General features: G+C 35.6%; 1 protein-coding gene across 1 annotated transcript; it reads left to right on the top strand.

Moving 5' to 3' along the window:
- Positions 1-796: 796 nt before the first annotated feature.
- Positions 797-14,864, top strand: SLC30A6 (solute carrier family 30 (zinc transporter), member 6; the record flags this gene model as incomplete). Its single annotated transcript, XM_009575905.1, has 13 exons — positions 797-883; positions 1,503-1,587; positions 2,543-2,585; positions 5,101-5,166; positions 5,583-5,663; positions 6,916-6,951; positions 7,765-7,859; positions 8,583-8,631; positions 10,649-10,768; positions 11,065-11,167; positions 11,448-11,495; positions 12,098-12,166; positions 13,655-14,864. Coding segments are annotated over 13 exons (1,380 nt in total), but the record flags the coding sequence as incomplete, so codon positions are not given.
- Between the last annotated feature and the right edge of the window lie 2,118 nt (positions 14,865-16,982).

The raw sequence follows: 16,982 nt of genomic DNA on the forward strand, positions 1-16,982 counted from the left end.
AAGCTTCTTTGTGGGGAGAGTAGAATGGAGGACAACTAAGTAGAAGCTTGGGATCTCTGAGGAAGGGGAGCAAGTGGCACAGTTGATGAATTTTTCTGGTAGTCTGCTCCCTGTCCCACTTACAGGAGAGCCACGTAGCACTCCCTCGCTCCCATCTCCTACGTGCACATACGTCCTCTCCACCCCGGGAAAGTGCTTATCTGCATGTAACTAGAAGTTAGGAGAGGGAGCACCTACAGTGACCTCATCTGCTGTGCGCATTTAGGTTAAGCCATGACTGAGATTGTTTGTATGTCTAATAGTGCTACTGGCCTTGTGTCCACCACATTACAGATGATACCAGCATTGTTTTTATTTCTCGGATGGGTTCTCATTTATATATAAACAATATTTTCATGTTTAATAAACCAGTTGGCTTTGGGTGGGAAGTGTGCTTTGATAAAGAAAAATATGTGTGTTTTCAGAACATCTGTAGTAGTCTTATTTAAATAAAAGTAAAGAACCACTCTTTAAATGGTATTTTGGTATGTTTTCCAGTAAACCTGAATTCTGAATTATATCTAAATGAGACTTGATTCTAAGTAATTCATAATTTTCTAATATAATAACCATGTAAAATGGTTATAAAAAAATATTGCTGACTTCAATGTTTACGGGCTATCTCTAGTTAACAAAAAACTCATTCTGATTCTTTGATATAATTATGAAAATAGTTCATAAATGAAGATTTCCTTTTTGCTACTTTAAACTATGGTTTAAGTAAAATTTTTAATTAAACTTGTAATTTATTTTTAAGGGGACGATACACCTGTTCCGCAAATCACAGAGATCATTGGTTGGAAAATTAACACATGAATTTAGGCTCGTTGCAGCAGATAGGAGGGTAAGTATTTCTTTTAAAAAATGAATAATAACAAAGATGTTAGCTGTGATAAGTTAAAATACATTATTAACTTGAGTATATTTTGGTAACATTTCTTTGAAATTTTCCAGCTGTGCTTAAAAAAAAAAATCCAGCTGTGAAGCTGATTCCTTCCTGTGCATTGTCCCTGTCAATTAGTGTTCTCCAGAATTGTACTTATATTTAATGCGTTGAGTAGAACTGTAAACTGAATACGCACAGATGTTTTTGGGACCTAAGTTCCAGCACAAAGAAAGGAACCCACTAATACAAAGTTGTATAAGTCTGTCTTCAAAAGTCAGATGGTGTGTGCTGTAATAAAATGCAAATATTATACAGGGGTGATTTTTTTAGTCTAAGAAAGTATTTTAAGCACAGTGCACAAGCACTGTTTATAAATGAGTTTTGAGACAATCTGTGAAGTTAAAAATAGAATATGGGCTTCTTGTTCTGAAATGAGTTGTAAATTTTTGGGAGGGAGGAGAGGCCAGTTCTGCTTGCATGATGAAGTACTGCAATATTGTTTTTTACAACCAGATAGATATCTTTTTTTCTTGTAAATTTTGGAAGATGTAAAATACATATTTATTCTCATCAACAGTCCTGGAAGATCTTGCTGTTTGGTGCTATAAATTTAATATGTATTGGCTTCCTGCTAATGTGGTGCAGCTCTACAAACAGCATAGGTAGGTGGCTTTCTTGTACGGAAACTACAACCAACTACCATGTGTTTCTTAGCTTGTGAAGTTCCAACATACTAAAAAAGCAAAGTTCAGCACGAAGTGGAGTTAGGTGGCTGCACAGCCACATTTGGAAAGTGCTTCCTTTTGACTTGCTGCAGTCAGTTTAGAGGCATTTCTCACAGGCAGGTGTGGAAGGGTGAAAGTCCTTCAAAGTTTGCAAGGTTTTCCAGACCTGCTGGTTATTTTCTTCCTGCAGTACCCTTTTTATCTTTAAGATCGCAAAAAAGTAGACTTTTAAGCTTGTCCTCAAACCTGTTCCTTATATAAGTAGTACCAGTGACATACAGAGACCCTCGCTTGCAGTTGAATGAAGATGTTTGTAGTGTGGCAAAAGCCTTCTCAATGCCCCTTTTCAATATTTTGTGTATCTTCTACTTTTGTATAGGCTCTCCAAGATGCTTCCCATCATCTGTACCGAAAGTAGAATACCTTACATTTTTAATTTGTGACACAGGCTTTCTTGTAGTTTCAAGATGGGTCGGAGAAGCAAAAGAAGTAAAAAATTCTGTTGAACCTGCTTTTCACTGCAATAATGCACATAAGAGATCTCTTGCTTTGGCGAATGATGCGTTACTAGAAGATCTCCTGACTTTTCTGTATTTAAATTCTTAGTCCCAACTTAGTCACAAGCTTAATACCTTTTGTATCTCGGCATTATTACATGCTTTATTAGAATTAGGATTGCCATAATCAACCTGTTTATGAAGTTAAATATATTGGTGTATTTAGGGCATTCATATTGTATACACATACAAAAGACAGAGAGACTTGCTCTATCAGCAGAGACAATTTATGTGGATAGAACATGAAAAAGAGCTGCACAAGAGGGACTTAGAAGAATACAAGTGATTTCTGCATTGAAAAATTATATTAAGTTTTAATATTTGCTTTTTTTCAGCTTTAACTGCTTACACATATTTGACAATCTTTGACCTTTTCAGGTGAGTTTTTTTTCCCATTTAGTCTTACTGTTCATTTGTACTTGTCTTTGTATATTTCTGTACATATAAATTTATTTACAGATACAAACACATGTTATTTAGAGTCATCAGTATAGAAACACTAACTGGTTTAAATATAGCTTAAATGAGTATAAAATTGTACATCACAATAAACAGATGATGAGAAACACCATAGCTGTATTGACAATGACTAGTAACAAATCAGTTCCGTTATGGATTTCTCTGTGCAGATGCGTAACAACATAAAACAGAATCTAACATCAAACTCTTATCTGGTGGTTCACTTGGAAGATTTCCCTAACACCACAGTCATTGGTTCTGAAGTATCCCTCAGTTTTAGCATCAGGAAACAAGGAGTATGTAATCCTATTTCTATTTCAAACTGTTTCAAGAGCTAGCTCCCGTGCACTGTTCCGATAAGGTCATTAGATATTTTTAGTATTTTTCCTGTTTCCTAACAAAATGATATTAAAACTACTTTAAGTATGAAAGTTTTGAACACTTTTGATAATATTGATAATCCAGACATGAAATATATTCAGTTCTTACCTGAGATGCAGATTGGTAGCAGTGGTTGGGAAATAAACTGCATAAAATGCATGTATTTTTTTAATTATTAACCCACATTATCTTCCTCGCTACCCACTAGCTTATAAAAAGTATGGATCAGCTATCTGCAGTCTGTTTTGCCCACTCCACACTAGAGCTTATCTGACTGATAGTAAAACACTTATAGCAGCAGCAAACATGCAGAAAAGAAAATGAATTGTTGATATAGGCACAAAAATACTTAAATTGATCTGTGACTGTGTTAGAATTGTGATAGAACTTTAATGAATCTCATATTTCTCTTAGAATTTTTATATCTGCTGAGTTTTGTCGTCTTGACTCAAAATATCTTTTTCACCTCGGGGAAAGTTTTGATGTTGTATTTCATATTTGTATAGAATATTATTTTTTTAGTTTTAGGAGAAGATGGAATACCCTTGGCACTGACATATTAGGTTAGTTAGGGGATGGACTAGAAGATTATTCTAACTCAGAGTGTTAGAGTTTTGATTTGCTGTAAAAGAGAACAATGCTCAGTAATTCTGCTGCAAAAATCAATTTCTGGTCATCTTTCTGGTCATTTATAATAGTCTTACGTACTATTTTGTGTATGAGCAGTATTATTTCATCTGCTTTTGCTTTTATTCCACACAGCTGTGGATCGGGTTGTGAGGATGTGATTGTTCAGCAGCTGTGGGGATGAGTTCTTGATCCAGTCTGATTTAGCATTGTCATTAATTAAGAAAGGGCTGCATAAAGGCGCAAATGGCACTGAATCCGGGTGGGTTCCAATAAAAGAAAATTGTTCAAAGGGGTCGGAGGAAAAATAGGCGAAGGAAATGAGACTCATCCTAGAAGAAGTCAGGCTATACCATGGGGATAAAATAATTGCAATTTTAGATGTTCAATATGAGAGAAAAACTTGGAAATAAAATAGCAAGAATGACCTGTGGTTGTCAGTGAATGGCCAGTTAGATTAGAGCTTGTGTAGATGAATGCAGCCAAAAAAAGTAAATCTTTTTTGGCCGTATATGTAGACAAATTACAGTGTGGAAAAGAAGGGCAATATTTGGCATAGCCTGAGACTTATTCTGGAGTGCTAAATCTAATTCATGGTATATCTCTAAAAGAAGAGTTTAATGGAGAGGTTTCTTCACTTTTTCACTGGGATACAAAGGAAGTGACACAAATGTGACAGTCCTGCCGTCTTGCTTATCATGTTCCTTCTCATTTAAATGGCCTTTCTCAGGTTACAGTATTTCTAGGCAAGTTCATAAAGCACATATAAGAGGAGCATTTACTGGGTTTCTAGTCTGGTATTTTCGTAGGCTTTTGCTTCGTACTTTTCACTACTATGTGTGACATTACTATGTGTGATATCAGACCGTGTTGAAAGGATTTTCTCAAACCACCTTTGCCTCTTAGTCTGATTCTGGGATACTTGGTCTCATGTGCTCCAGGTCCCTTTCAGAAAAATTCATGGAGTGATTCCAGATTAAACACCAGCTGTGCTTTTTGTGTCAGGGCCTCAGTGGAAAAATGCATTGCATTTGAAGTTATGGTAAACTTGATTTAGGCTGAGTGATGTTCTATATTGAAGAAGGTTGATGGTAGCCTTTGTAAGCACGGCATGCTGTAAGTACAGCATTAGGCTGTTTCCTGGTGTAAGGAATTAGACCAACTACCATTCTGCTAAAATTATTTGCTGCCCTTTTTATGGGAACAGCTGAGACATTATCGTGCAGTCTCAGTTTTGTTCCCAAGCACAACCTTTTCTGGATTCACTGGAACCCTCACTGTGACAGTGATGGAGGGGCTGAGTTCATGGTAAGACGTGGTTATGTTCATTTGTTCAGTTCTGATGGCTGAAGTGTATATTTGTAGATTATCCAGTTTGTAAAGGCTGCAGTTACTTATCATAGTCTAATTGTCCCCCTTTTTTCAGTTTGGTAACATGTCTAATAAGCTACTGGGTAATGATGAAGAAACCCAGCCCAGTCTATTCATTTGGGTAAGTACTAATAACAAGATCTAGTGTCTGATAATACAGCATTTGATACATTGCTGACTACCATTGCCTGTATCCCCTAACAGCTATGACTAACAATCTGTGTGTAAAAGCACATAAAAATAAGGAGACCCAAGACTGATGCTGTAAATAACAGTTACAGAATGGGGGAGGAGAGGAAAGGGGAGAGACAGGAAAAAGAATTAAGAAATGCTTAATTTTAAGCTGTTTGTGATAAGTGGAGTGCTGGCTTAAAAGTAATTGAAAATAATGCCTATTCCATAAAACTTTCAGTTTCTTCCCATCTCTCTGCTCTTGAAAGAATTGGAAATAGTAGGTCTATCCTGCTGGTTCCTGTACAGACCAGAATGCATTTGATGCAGTGTTCAGTGTTTCTAAACTTAATTCTCAAATTTCAGGTTTGAAAGGTTTGAAGTTCTAGCTGTATTTGCATCTACAGTTCTGGCACAGCTTGGTGCTCTTTTTATACTGAAAGAAAGGTAGGGATATGTACCATTTTCTTTAATTTTTTGTTATGTATGAAGATATTCCAGATTGAGCAAAAGCATATGTATTCTAGAAATGCTATCTGTAGAGAGATATTGTAGAAAAAACTTCAGATTTTTTTAAATAATGCTAAACCTTACTGCTCACTTGTATTGATTACACTACACGTAGGCTTTAGATGAAATGATAGGAATTGATAAATATAATTAAACAGCTTTCAAGGAAAAGACTCAATGTTCTTAAGAATCATATTTTCCACCAAGTTAGGTATTTCATTTAATACATTTCCCTATGCAACTTGACTTTTAAAATTAATTAATAAATAAAACTTTTTTTTTTTTACTTCAGTTACTTCATGAAGTAAAGCAACTTCATAATATATTAAGGATCTGAATGTTTAAACTATCAGCTTCATCAGTCCCTCAAAATTTGCTCAAGTATTAATTTGACATACCATCTATGCTTGGAAGCATTTGTATTTCAGGTTAGCCTAAAAAATTATTTTAGTCTTTAAAAATGAAGAGGCTTTTGTTAACATCTGGAATTTAAAACTGGGGCAGTGTACCTTCCATTTTTCTATTCAAGGGCTCTATTTTCTCTATAAAGGGCTATGTTAACAACTTAGCAATTTTATACTACAGGTTGATCTGTTGTACTGACAGTACACTGAATACAATGAATTCTAATAATGATGCAGTGTCAAAGCCTCCAAGTTTTCAAACATCAGTTTTAGGAAATTCCCAAAACTTATCATAGGTTTTTCTGTTACAGCTGAAGCTCATTTCCTACTTTACTGGGGGGTAAAAAAAAAGATTTGTATCTCCACCACAGTATCCAACATCTACTTTATTTGGCCTTGCTTAGTGAGCGGCTGTAAATCAGGGATTTCAGACTTAGTTTATTGTGGTTACCAACACTGGTGGTGGCAGTAGCAGTATTTTTTGGCATGTTAATTTACAAGCATCTTTTTATTGTATAGGCAGCATTCATGGTAGCTAGCATCTGTGTGGCACAGTTTGGAAATAGTTGGAAAAACTAAATTACACCCTGCTTCTTTTCAGTGTTAAATGCTTTCATCACTCAGAAAAACTGCTGTGCTTATTTAAGCAATTCATTTTTTTGCAGTACTATATCTGTCAGTTTTTGTTTATGAATGGCAGCTAATTCTTCAGAACTGAAAAAATATGCTTCAGGTATCAAGGTTTCATTGTATGATATAACTCAATTTTTCAATTATTTCTGTAGTGCAGAGCGGTTTCTGGAACAACCTGAGATACACACGTAAGAAATTATTTTGACATGTAAAATGATAGTTTTTTCAGTGTCCCTTGTGTTTCTAATTCTTAATCAAGCATGTGTTAATTATGCAAGTACATTCAACACCAAATTGGTTTTGGTACCTTGGCATTTGTTTCAAACTATGTGCAAGCTATATTGCAAACAGTTTCTTCAAGGTACAATTGAAATGTAATGCACACGCTCTCTTAAATAATGATTTAACTATATATTGCTGGGTTTGTTGGTTTAGTTACTCTCATTTCTTATGGAGGCCTCTTAGGAGGCCTGGTATGTGGGGGGGGGAAGGATGCTGTCATCAGTAGGGAGCTGGAGGTGTTGCAAGGATGGTGAAGACTATAAAGAATATGGAGAAAGGAAAAGAAGGTGTTACGGGGCAAAAGACTGGGACCTGGGATGTATGGTAAAGTTGTAGTTCTTCTAGGAAAGGGTAGGGGCATAGAGCATAATTCCATAGGAAACGAAGCTTTTTTAGCTCTACTGCTGAGGGGACAATGTATTTGTATCTTCAAAGGACGAACATGTATGTGTGTGCATATGTGCCATTAGTTAAGAACAGTTACTCAACATTATAAACATTATGTGCAGCCTAATATGATAATATGATGAGTACAAAGTTCAGTGATCTCATATAACCCTTAAAATGATAATACACCGCCACTTTTTAAGCACAGTTTTCAGTGTCAGTGAAAGATACCAAGCAAAGTATTTTGATATTGTTACTAGTAATTATAGCTTGATTTCATGTTTTGTGATGGTGTGAAATTAAGATACTTTTTTTTTCCCCCCCCTCTCTAGGGGGCGACTGCTGGTTGGTACTTTTGTGGCTCTCTTTTTCAACTTATTTACAATGCTTTCCATTAGGAATAAGCCTTTTGCTTATGTCTCTGAAGGTATGTGATAAATTAATCTATAACAAGAATTTAATAACACTAAAAGATTTTAGTGTTCCTATTTTTATCAAGGTGTAATTTGTCTGGTAACTTTCTTAACTAGCAGGTATATATTACTATTACGGCCATTAATATAACTTCATGCAGTTTAGAGTTCCATCTGAATTTCAACTCTAGTTTGCTTATAGGGCTCTCTGAGTAGTATGTAGTCATTAATATGATAAACTGAGTATCACTTTAATGCTGAAGTATCCTTTATTTTCAATCTTTTGGATTCAGCCAGTGAAGGTCACACATATCAGAACTTTGAAGACATTTTATAGATATATTGATAGATGAAAAATAAATTAACATAATAATTCTTCTTAATAGCTCTTTTACCTGGAACTTTTTCACTGTGAAGTAGGCTTGCAATCATTCCCGCTAACCGTAAATTGTTTGTAGTTATATATTATACTTTATATTATATAGAAGATAATTATGATGGTTATAATCTGCAATTATATTTGTATTTAATCAGTTCAGATTATTATGAGAGATGGGCATTTTTCTTATTGCCTGGAAAAGTCAGACTGAGTTTTTTTTCAAGTGACAGTGAATCTGTTGAGATAACATTTATTCATTCACAGTGCATTGGGTTCTTCCCTTAAAAGAAAATTTTAAGTGTACTTTAAAATGGATACCTTTACTTGTAGTAATTTTATTACCTTCTTTTTTTTGCAGCTGCCAGCACAAGCTGGCTTCAGGAGCATGTTGCAGATCTTAGTAGAAGGTAAAGCTTTATAATGTTTTCCAAAATTGTTAGCTTCTGGAAGGCAGTATTGTTTTTTTGTGTATAATAACGATTTGGATGGGTATTGAGGCATAAACTGTTGTGTATTAGAGCTTTTAAAATAGCTTTACCTACTGCAGGTCTAGTGTATGAACTCTAGAGCAAACATTGCCTCTCATATTTCCCAGATGCATCAATCTAGTAGAAATACGTATTTCTGCATAACTTTCCCTTTGAATGTGTTCAGTACGTTGTATGTAATTCTCTTGGATGAGGTGAGGTAAACTAGCTTTGTCCTGTACAGACTTGAACTGCATTTCTCAACAATCATTACCTGAGTGATATATTTTGTAGTAATTTGTGTTTGTTTACTGTGTGGGGTGGGCAAATGACTAGGATGGTTGCAGTTTAAATGTGATATATGAAACAGGTTACTCACTGAAACACAGCTATGGAAACTCCTCACCTGTCCACCAGGAAACTGGAAAGTCTGTGTCTTCCAGGGGCTGAAGCAGTGTTGCTCATTCATCTCGTCTTTTAACTCTCTGCTTGTATTGGATATCTGAATGCGAGATAACATTGTTTGCAAATAATCTTGTCAGATGTCAGAGGTGTTTATTTTGAGCCATACATGTTCTTCCAAGTACTTATGCTGTCAGTATCAAAATAAGAATGTTACGTCATATTGTGTAACATGTTAAGTGTGCTGCAAAGCCCACCTGTTTCTGCGTGTTGTGATTTTTGTATACTGTTGAGGAAAGCAGAGAATGCTGGCTTGTTAAACAGAAAAATTGATTTTATATGGATATAAGGTATTATCAGACCCAAATTCTGCAAAACAGCTTTGGAAGACTAACAATAGGGTTGCCCAAGTACTTGGAGTTTCAGTGTAAAAAAACAACCAAACAAACAAACGTGGATAGCAATCACAGACACTAGCAGACTTTTTCTTTAACGATGTGGTAACACAGTGTTATGGGGAAGGACACAGACGGATAATTTGAAGGGCTCCCAGATCAGGAGTCTAGAATTACTATTGGGTTTTGAGATAACCTGTAGACAATCATGCCAACAATTTTTTAAAAATTATTAAATTTTGTTAGTACATATACAGCTATTTCAGATGTGTTCTGTGAAGCAGTGCTGATTACAAAAATCTGCACCTGTATATAATTATGTTGATTAAAATTGTTACAGGAGCAGACCAGCACATGATGTCTAAACATAGGTTGGTTCTAAACGGAGCAACAAAACATTTCATGTTGTCTTTTTCTTTAAATTTTCCAGTATGTGACATGCACTGACATTGACTGGGAAAGTACAGAAACCCTTTTCTCTCTTCATGCTCCCATTCCTAGGAGATAACTATAAATAAATAACTTTTCCCAATGTTCCCTCATGGGTTTTTTGGTCTCCTCTTATTCAGCTAGCTGGTCTCCTCCCTTCTATCAGACTCCATGAATTATTTAGCTTTGGCTTTAGAACACTTTTGCACACCAAGGTGGCAGACGAATTGAAGACTAGAGATATGCAACACCCCCCCTCCTCCCCCCAAGACTTACATGTACGGAATAGCAATATCTGAACCTGTAAAGTACTTGTGTTGTGTACAGCTGACACAGCTAGCTATGTTACCAGAAAACATAAAGTAGCACAAGATACGTGTTTTATCATGTAGAAAAGCTGTATAAAGATTAGCATAGTATAATGTTTTGTACATGGGAAGATAGACTTAAAGCAAATTTAAGATGCAAGAGTATTTAAGATGCAAAAGTATTAGTTTCAGATATGAGAGATAATGTGGCGTGGATCTAAACTTGATTAATTTTTGCTGACATCAGACTATTATGAAACTTTGAGCAGAATTAGAAGGGCCTTTTCAGTCCTCAGAGACATCATTTGCTGTGACTGCGAGGTGTATTTGAAGTCAAATGCTGAAATAGTGGGTGTCACTCTTTTGCGTTTTGAACTAATGATGAACAGCTAGCTGACAACTGCTTTTTCTGTTTTGTTACAGTATTTGTGGAATCATCCCAGGATTGAGTAGCATCTTTCTGCCACGAATGAATCCTTTTGTCTTGATTGATATTGCTGGAGCCCTAGCTCTTTGCATTACATACATGCTCATTGAAATCAAGTACGTACAGTTGTTGTTTAAAAAAAGTAACTCTTTTTGTATTCAGCCTATAGGAAATTGCATTTTTTACATGAAAGGAATGATATCATCAAAAGCTGTATTTTGTATGAATGGGATTGCAACTCCATGAATATATTCGTCTTTTTTCAAAGATGCATAGTTCAGATGAGATTAGTATGTGTAATATTCTGTAAGTGTGTATAATTTAAAAGAATGAAAAAAGATCAAAAGAAAATTCTTATGCCTTTCAAAAATGTAAATACCTGTTTTTCTTTAAAATTGCTTTTTCTCTCTAGCAATTATTTTGCTGTAGACACAGCCTCTGCCATAGCAATTGCTTTGATGACATTTGGTACCATGTATCCCATGAGTGTCTACAGTGGAAAAGTACTACTCCAGGTAAGGCAGTGTCACAAAACAAGGGTTTTCTGTGGTTTCAGTTTTATTATGTTCTTATTTTTTAAAAAACATAAAATCTGTTTTAAACATTTGAATAGGAAGTGTTCCCAGGGGAATTTGTGATGTGCTAGAAGAATTAAGGACAGTAGAATTACGCATCATGAAGTCATAAGAATTTATTGTGTAATGCCGTGGGTCTCTTGTGTATTTAGACCAGACTTAAAGGGTCTCCTAGTTAATTTTTATTATAACTTTTTTTTTTTCCTTCTTTTTCTTAAAGACAACCCCACCTCATGTGATTGGCCAGTTAGATAAACTTCTTAGAGAGGTAAGTCAGTGTATAATACATGACACAGTGTGCACAGCTAATATTAAATAAGCATTCAGGAATATGAATAGGTTTTGTGAGTAGTCCAAGATGATTGCTAAAGAATTATTTGTTTAATATTATTTTTTAGCTGCATGTAGAAAATATGGATCTTGCTATCTAAGATGAATAGTGTCATTCAGTATCTGGAACAAATCTGTTCAAGTAGTGCAGGCTGTTGTTTTTATTAACTAAATTCGAGCTACTGTTGAAGAGGTTTACAAATGTGAGTAGGGGGAGGAAAAGGAGTACAGGCGGCTGTTGACTTATATATCAAGCATATCAAATTGAGAAAATACTGCAATTTGGCAGCAAGAGTTACTTGAAATGAGTTACTTAAATCCACTTTTTTATGGATTTGGATGTTTAAGAGTAACAAAAGTAGAGTAGATAAGCATTAGTGGCATCATTAACAGACATCGTCCATTCTGTAGTATGGAAGCTTTTATTTCACTATTGAAAATGCTGTACTATTCACCTATGTGTAAAAGTACATTTCTAAAAGGATTTGAAACATTATTTCTAAATTATTTTCATATTTCTGGATGTTTGTGTAAAATTAGGTTTCAACTTTGGATGGTGTCTTGGAAGTTCGAAATGAGCATTTCTGGACATTAGGTTTTGGCACTTTGGTAAGTTATGTTTCTATTGTCTTTTTAGCCTTTAAAAAAGAGTTGTCAGTTACTACTTTAAATTTTTATTTAAATAAAGTAAGATATTTCTTCTGAAATCTTAAATGTAAATTTGATGGAGTCAGTACTCAGTCCTTGTGATTTATTGCAAAACTTCTCTTCCCCTGTTCTTTTTATTTTTTAAGCTTTGTTATTGGTTAATATTATTTATGTATATTGCAGCTCTGGATTAAAGCATGCATTTTGCAACTATAGAAATTATTTTGTATTTTGGCACTGAAGAAAACCCCAAACAATAGTAAAGATGTCTTTCAAATGGTGTATTACTGTAAATTGTCTCAGAGGGGGGAAAAAAGAAACTGTAAACCTTCAGGTACCAAAGGTCTACAGTAGAATCGTATGTTTTCAGCATTTCTGGGGAAGGGGGTGGAAAAACCAACTACAGTTGTGTACTGATATTCTGTAAGCTGAAAGAAATGAAGGGTTTTTTTGTGGTACAAAATGATCACACAGAACTCAATTCCTAAGTTGATGCAGGTATGTTGTGACAGCCAGAAAATTAGACTCTTAGAATTCTTCTTTACTTCTGAATTCTTCCAGTATGCTACCCTTCTTAAAAAAAGAAAATGGCAGCAGCTTTGACTTGCTGAATGTGAAAATAGCTTTCAGTTTACTATTCTGCCACTCAAAATACTGGATCACAGCATTGTTGGATTGATCACAGATACTTACAAAACCTTTGTATCGATATTTACCTATTGGCATCTTCCAGATTGTAGTAGAAACTTCTTCAGACCTGGATATGTTTTCAGCTGCACCATCTGACGTAAAAATGGCTTATATAGCACAAGCTGTGAACCATGTTCTTTATTAAATAGGAACTGAAAAAGCATGTGAAGGGTTCTGGTTTGTGTCCTGTTCTCTTCTGCAGCAGCAGTTCAAGGTAAATGAGATAGTGTAACTGAAAGGAAGGCAGGGGCAGCCCGCGGTTAGATGCAAGTCCAGGAGAAACTCTTAGTCTGAGTTCCACAAGAGGCATTGCTCTGTTCTTGCTAATGGTCCCAATTTGAGCCTGTCTGCCATGTGTGTTGTCCTCTTGTCTGCTCCAACAGCACAGTGATGACTCTTTTTCCTAAATTTGGAATATGGAGTTTGTCTGCACTTTGTTCTGCTTTTGGGTCACTTTTTTTCCCAGCTGTTGCCTTTCCTTTTCTGCCATCACATGTTGTATTTTATAGTTTGGTTTTAAGACTCACTTTTCCTGAATTACGATCTTGATGTATTCATAAGAGATCAATGTGTTAGGAAAGATCAAAATGTATCCTAATTATGGAATTATTAAATAAGTTTCTCAATTTAGTCATTAGTCTCCACTGCAAAAGGTCTTTGCATAATTCTCTCCAGGGTAACTTACTTCTTCTTGAATGCATATGGAGAATCTTTACTGAAGTAACAGTTAACAGCCACCTTATTTTTATCACTTTCTAGGCTGGATCAGTACATGTCCGAATTCGGAGAGATGCAAACGAACAAATGGTACTTGCCCATGTCACTAACAGATTATACACATTGGTCTCTACCTTGACTGTTCAGATTTTCAAAGATGACTGGATCAGACCTACCTTATCATCTGTGCCTATTGCAAACAATATTCTGAACCTTTCGGATCATCATATTATTCCAATGCCATCTTTGAAAGCTGCTGATAATTTGAACCCTGTTACGTCCACTCCAGCTAAGCCCAGCAGCCCACCGCCAGAATTTGCTTTTAATACACCAGGCAAAAATGTGAGTCCAGTCATCCTTCTAAACACTCAGACAAGGCCCTATGGATTGGCCTTTAATCATGGATCCGCACCGTACAGCAGTGTACTCAATCAAGGATTTGGAATACCGGGAATGGGAGCAGCTCAAGGATTCAGAACTGGTTTTACAAATGTCCCAAGCAGATATGGAACAAACACTCGTGGGCAACCCCGACCATAATAAACACCATTATTTATTGTACTTAAGGGTATTGACTTAATTCTTTTATTACCCAATTTTTATAAACATTTGGAATGTCAGATCATTCTAAATGGCTGGGAACAAGTGCATTGTTCATATTCATGAAATGGTTAAAATGCAATTTTTTTCTTTGCATCAGCAGTAGCTTGTGTAATGCCACAAATATTTTCCAGACTTACGATACTTTACAGGTAGTTTTTATAGAGTATCTATTTCTATTCAGCTTTTTATTCACTTTTCTTTATTTTCCCAAGAATGTATTGAGATATAGCACAACTCCATAAGAGAGTAAAATGGTGACCAGGTAGCATTTTTTTTCTAATGAGAATCGCTTAATGAATGCTGAATAGCGGAGAGAATAGGAAATTGCAGAAATACAAGTCCCAGTTTTTAGAGATGTTTTGATTGCTGTATTAAGCCATCTTTTGGCAAAGTCACAATTAGTTTTTGGTTGCAAAATCCATCAGTATTCATATTGTGGCCATTGTGAAGACAATCTGGCATTTCAGATTCTTACTAATTTTGTGAGACCATGTTTCTACATTTTTATTGATGCTTTTATAGAAATTCAGATGGTTCAGCAACCATTTTCTAGTTGTAAGTATTCCATATTCATCTCTGATATTTCTTCCTTTTTGGTTTAACTGCAAAATTACTTAGCAATATACTGGGAAATAAAATATTTCAAACTTAAGATTTTACAAGCACCTCTTTTTTACGATTAACCCTATTTAAGATACAGAGCAGATGGCTGTATTGTTTCTGAAGCCAGTATTTCATTTTTGACTATGGAAAGTATTCTGTGATTCGATTGTGACTTTGTATTTTCCCTCTTTGTATTTTTTCTGGAGTTTCAGGGGAAAAAGTATCTATTTATATTCCTGGTTTATATCCAGAGTACAGGTCAGTGATCACTGACAGTCATTGTTAGAGTGCTTAACCTTTGGGGCACACTTGGAACAAGACTGCCTAACTTGTCTCTGCTTTTGCATTATCATTCTGCTGTACATCTAGAAGGCCATATTTCTTCAGGGCCTTTCTCAGAGATCTCTTCCCTCTGACTGATGTATTTCTTCACTGCTCTGATAACAGGGAAAGGCCTTTTAGAAATACTTCAATTTTTTTCTGTTCTGTGCAGTATGTATCTCTCAATTCCCTAGCCAACACTTCCTCTGCACTTTCTTCTGCATCTCTTGGCTGTTGAGGAATGGGTTGCCCATTGCTATTGTTTCACTTGCAACTCAGGGTGCTATATATTGGCTTCCACCTGTTAATCTGTATACTAAGTCTCTCCATTTGTCCAGGGTGGTTATATGGAGCTGTAGTGTCTCAGGGACTCCAAAGATATTAATATGTTACCTGAAGATCATGGGTCTGATAGAGAAATCTTCCTCTTGTAGAACTGAGTTGAGAAAACAGCCTTCATTTGCATTTTAAAGATCTGTGGCCTCTTCACGCTGGCTGATGACTTCTTTTTCTGCATAAGGACGTTGCTTTCCTCTTTTCTTTTTTCCCTCCACTACCTGTGTTTCTTGCTCCAATGCATGGAGGAGGGCGTCACTCTTGCAAACGAAGCAAGGTGACATTCTGCATGATGGTATCTTGCCGGGATGTTTTAGGCTGAGGGTAGCGTCCAGACTGCCACTGGTATACAGTCCATGTAACCTACAAGTAGGGAATCTAGTTCTGTACTTCATTTGCAACAAGTGTAACAGTTTCATTGCTGTGTTAGAAAATGTAATGACCTGGAAAACTTGCATTTAAAGATTACAATGAACTTACAACCATTGGGTATGTTTCTATGAGGTCAGTATTAGCTCAGTAATCACCTTTGTTTCATTACTCTGTCTTTATATGTAGTCTATCACACGTGCCATTGCTGCATGGAAATTTGCTGAAGTACAGAACACTTGAACAGATTCTCTGTACCTCTTGGGTGCTGAACTAGACTGCACTCTACAGCATCTGCAACACCTTAGAGCCAGCAGAATGTTTACAATATACTACTCTCGTGTGGCCTATTTGAGAATTGTTCCTTACTCCAGTTTCATAACCAAACGCTTGTCCTTTTTCTGACATTTTAAATACATTGTATTATATTGATTGCATGCCTATTTGTTTTTAGTAGAAAATTAAAGCTCCATTTTATTAAAAAATGAAGCTGATCTTTGATTTAAAATGAGAAGGGAGAATGAGGATCCCAGAATTCTGAGTGCAATATAATCACTTTAACAAAATTTTTTTTTTTGGAGTGATTGTTTACAATATATATCATATGTGCAGATGATAAAGATTCTTTTAGAGATTAGAACAGCTTTTTAGCTGCTTTATTGTTATGAATATATTAAGAATATTTGTTAAATCAGCACAGAGTAAAATGTCTCCTTTTATACGAGGAAAATAAAATCAGTGCCATTCTTAAATGACAAGGAAAAACTGGTAATTTGTGTACAAGATTTTATAGTTATCTTTTTATATATATTGATTAAGTGATGCTCTCGGGTGATGCTTCAATCTCGATGAGCAGATATGTGAAACTTCAGAACTGTTTTGCTGGGTCTGCTACCAATGTCAATGGGGTCCTTGTAATAATTCTACAGAAAGCATTTTTACTGCATTTTGTCTTTTCTAATTGTATTTTGCTCTTAGGTGGTCACAATTTAAATGTTTAATTGAAATGTGGTGAATAAGAATTGCTAATTTATATCATCTTCGTTCCTAGTGATAGGAATGCTGCCCCAGCTAGAGAAAAAAGAGGACTGGTACTCGCTATCATTTCTGTCTACCAGAGGATTTGGCATTGTTACTC

This window comes from Fulmarus glacialis, unplaced genomic scaffold (genome assembly GCF_000690835.1).
Source record: "Fulmarus glacialis isolate BGI_N327 unplaced genomic scaffold, ASM69083v1 scaffold40704, whole genome shotgun sequence".
Taxonomy (NCBI): Eukaryota; Metazoa; Chordata; class Aves; order Procellariiformes; family Procellariidae; genus Fulmarus; species Fulmarus glacialis.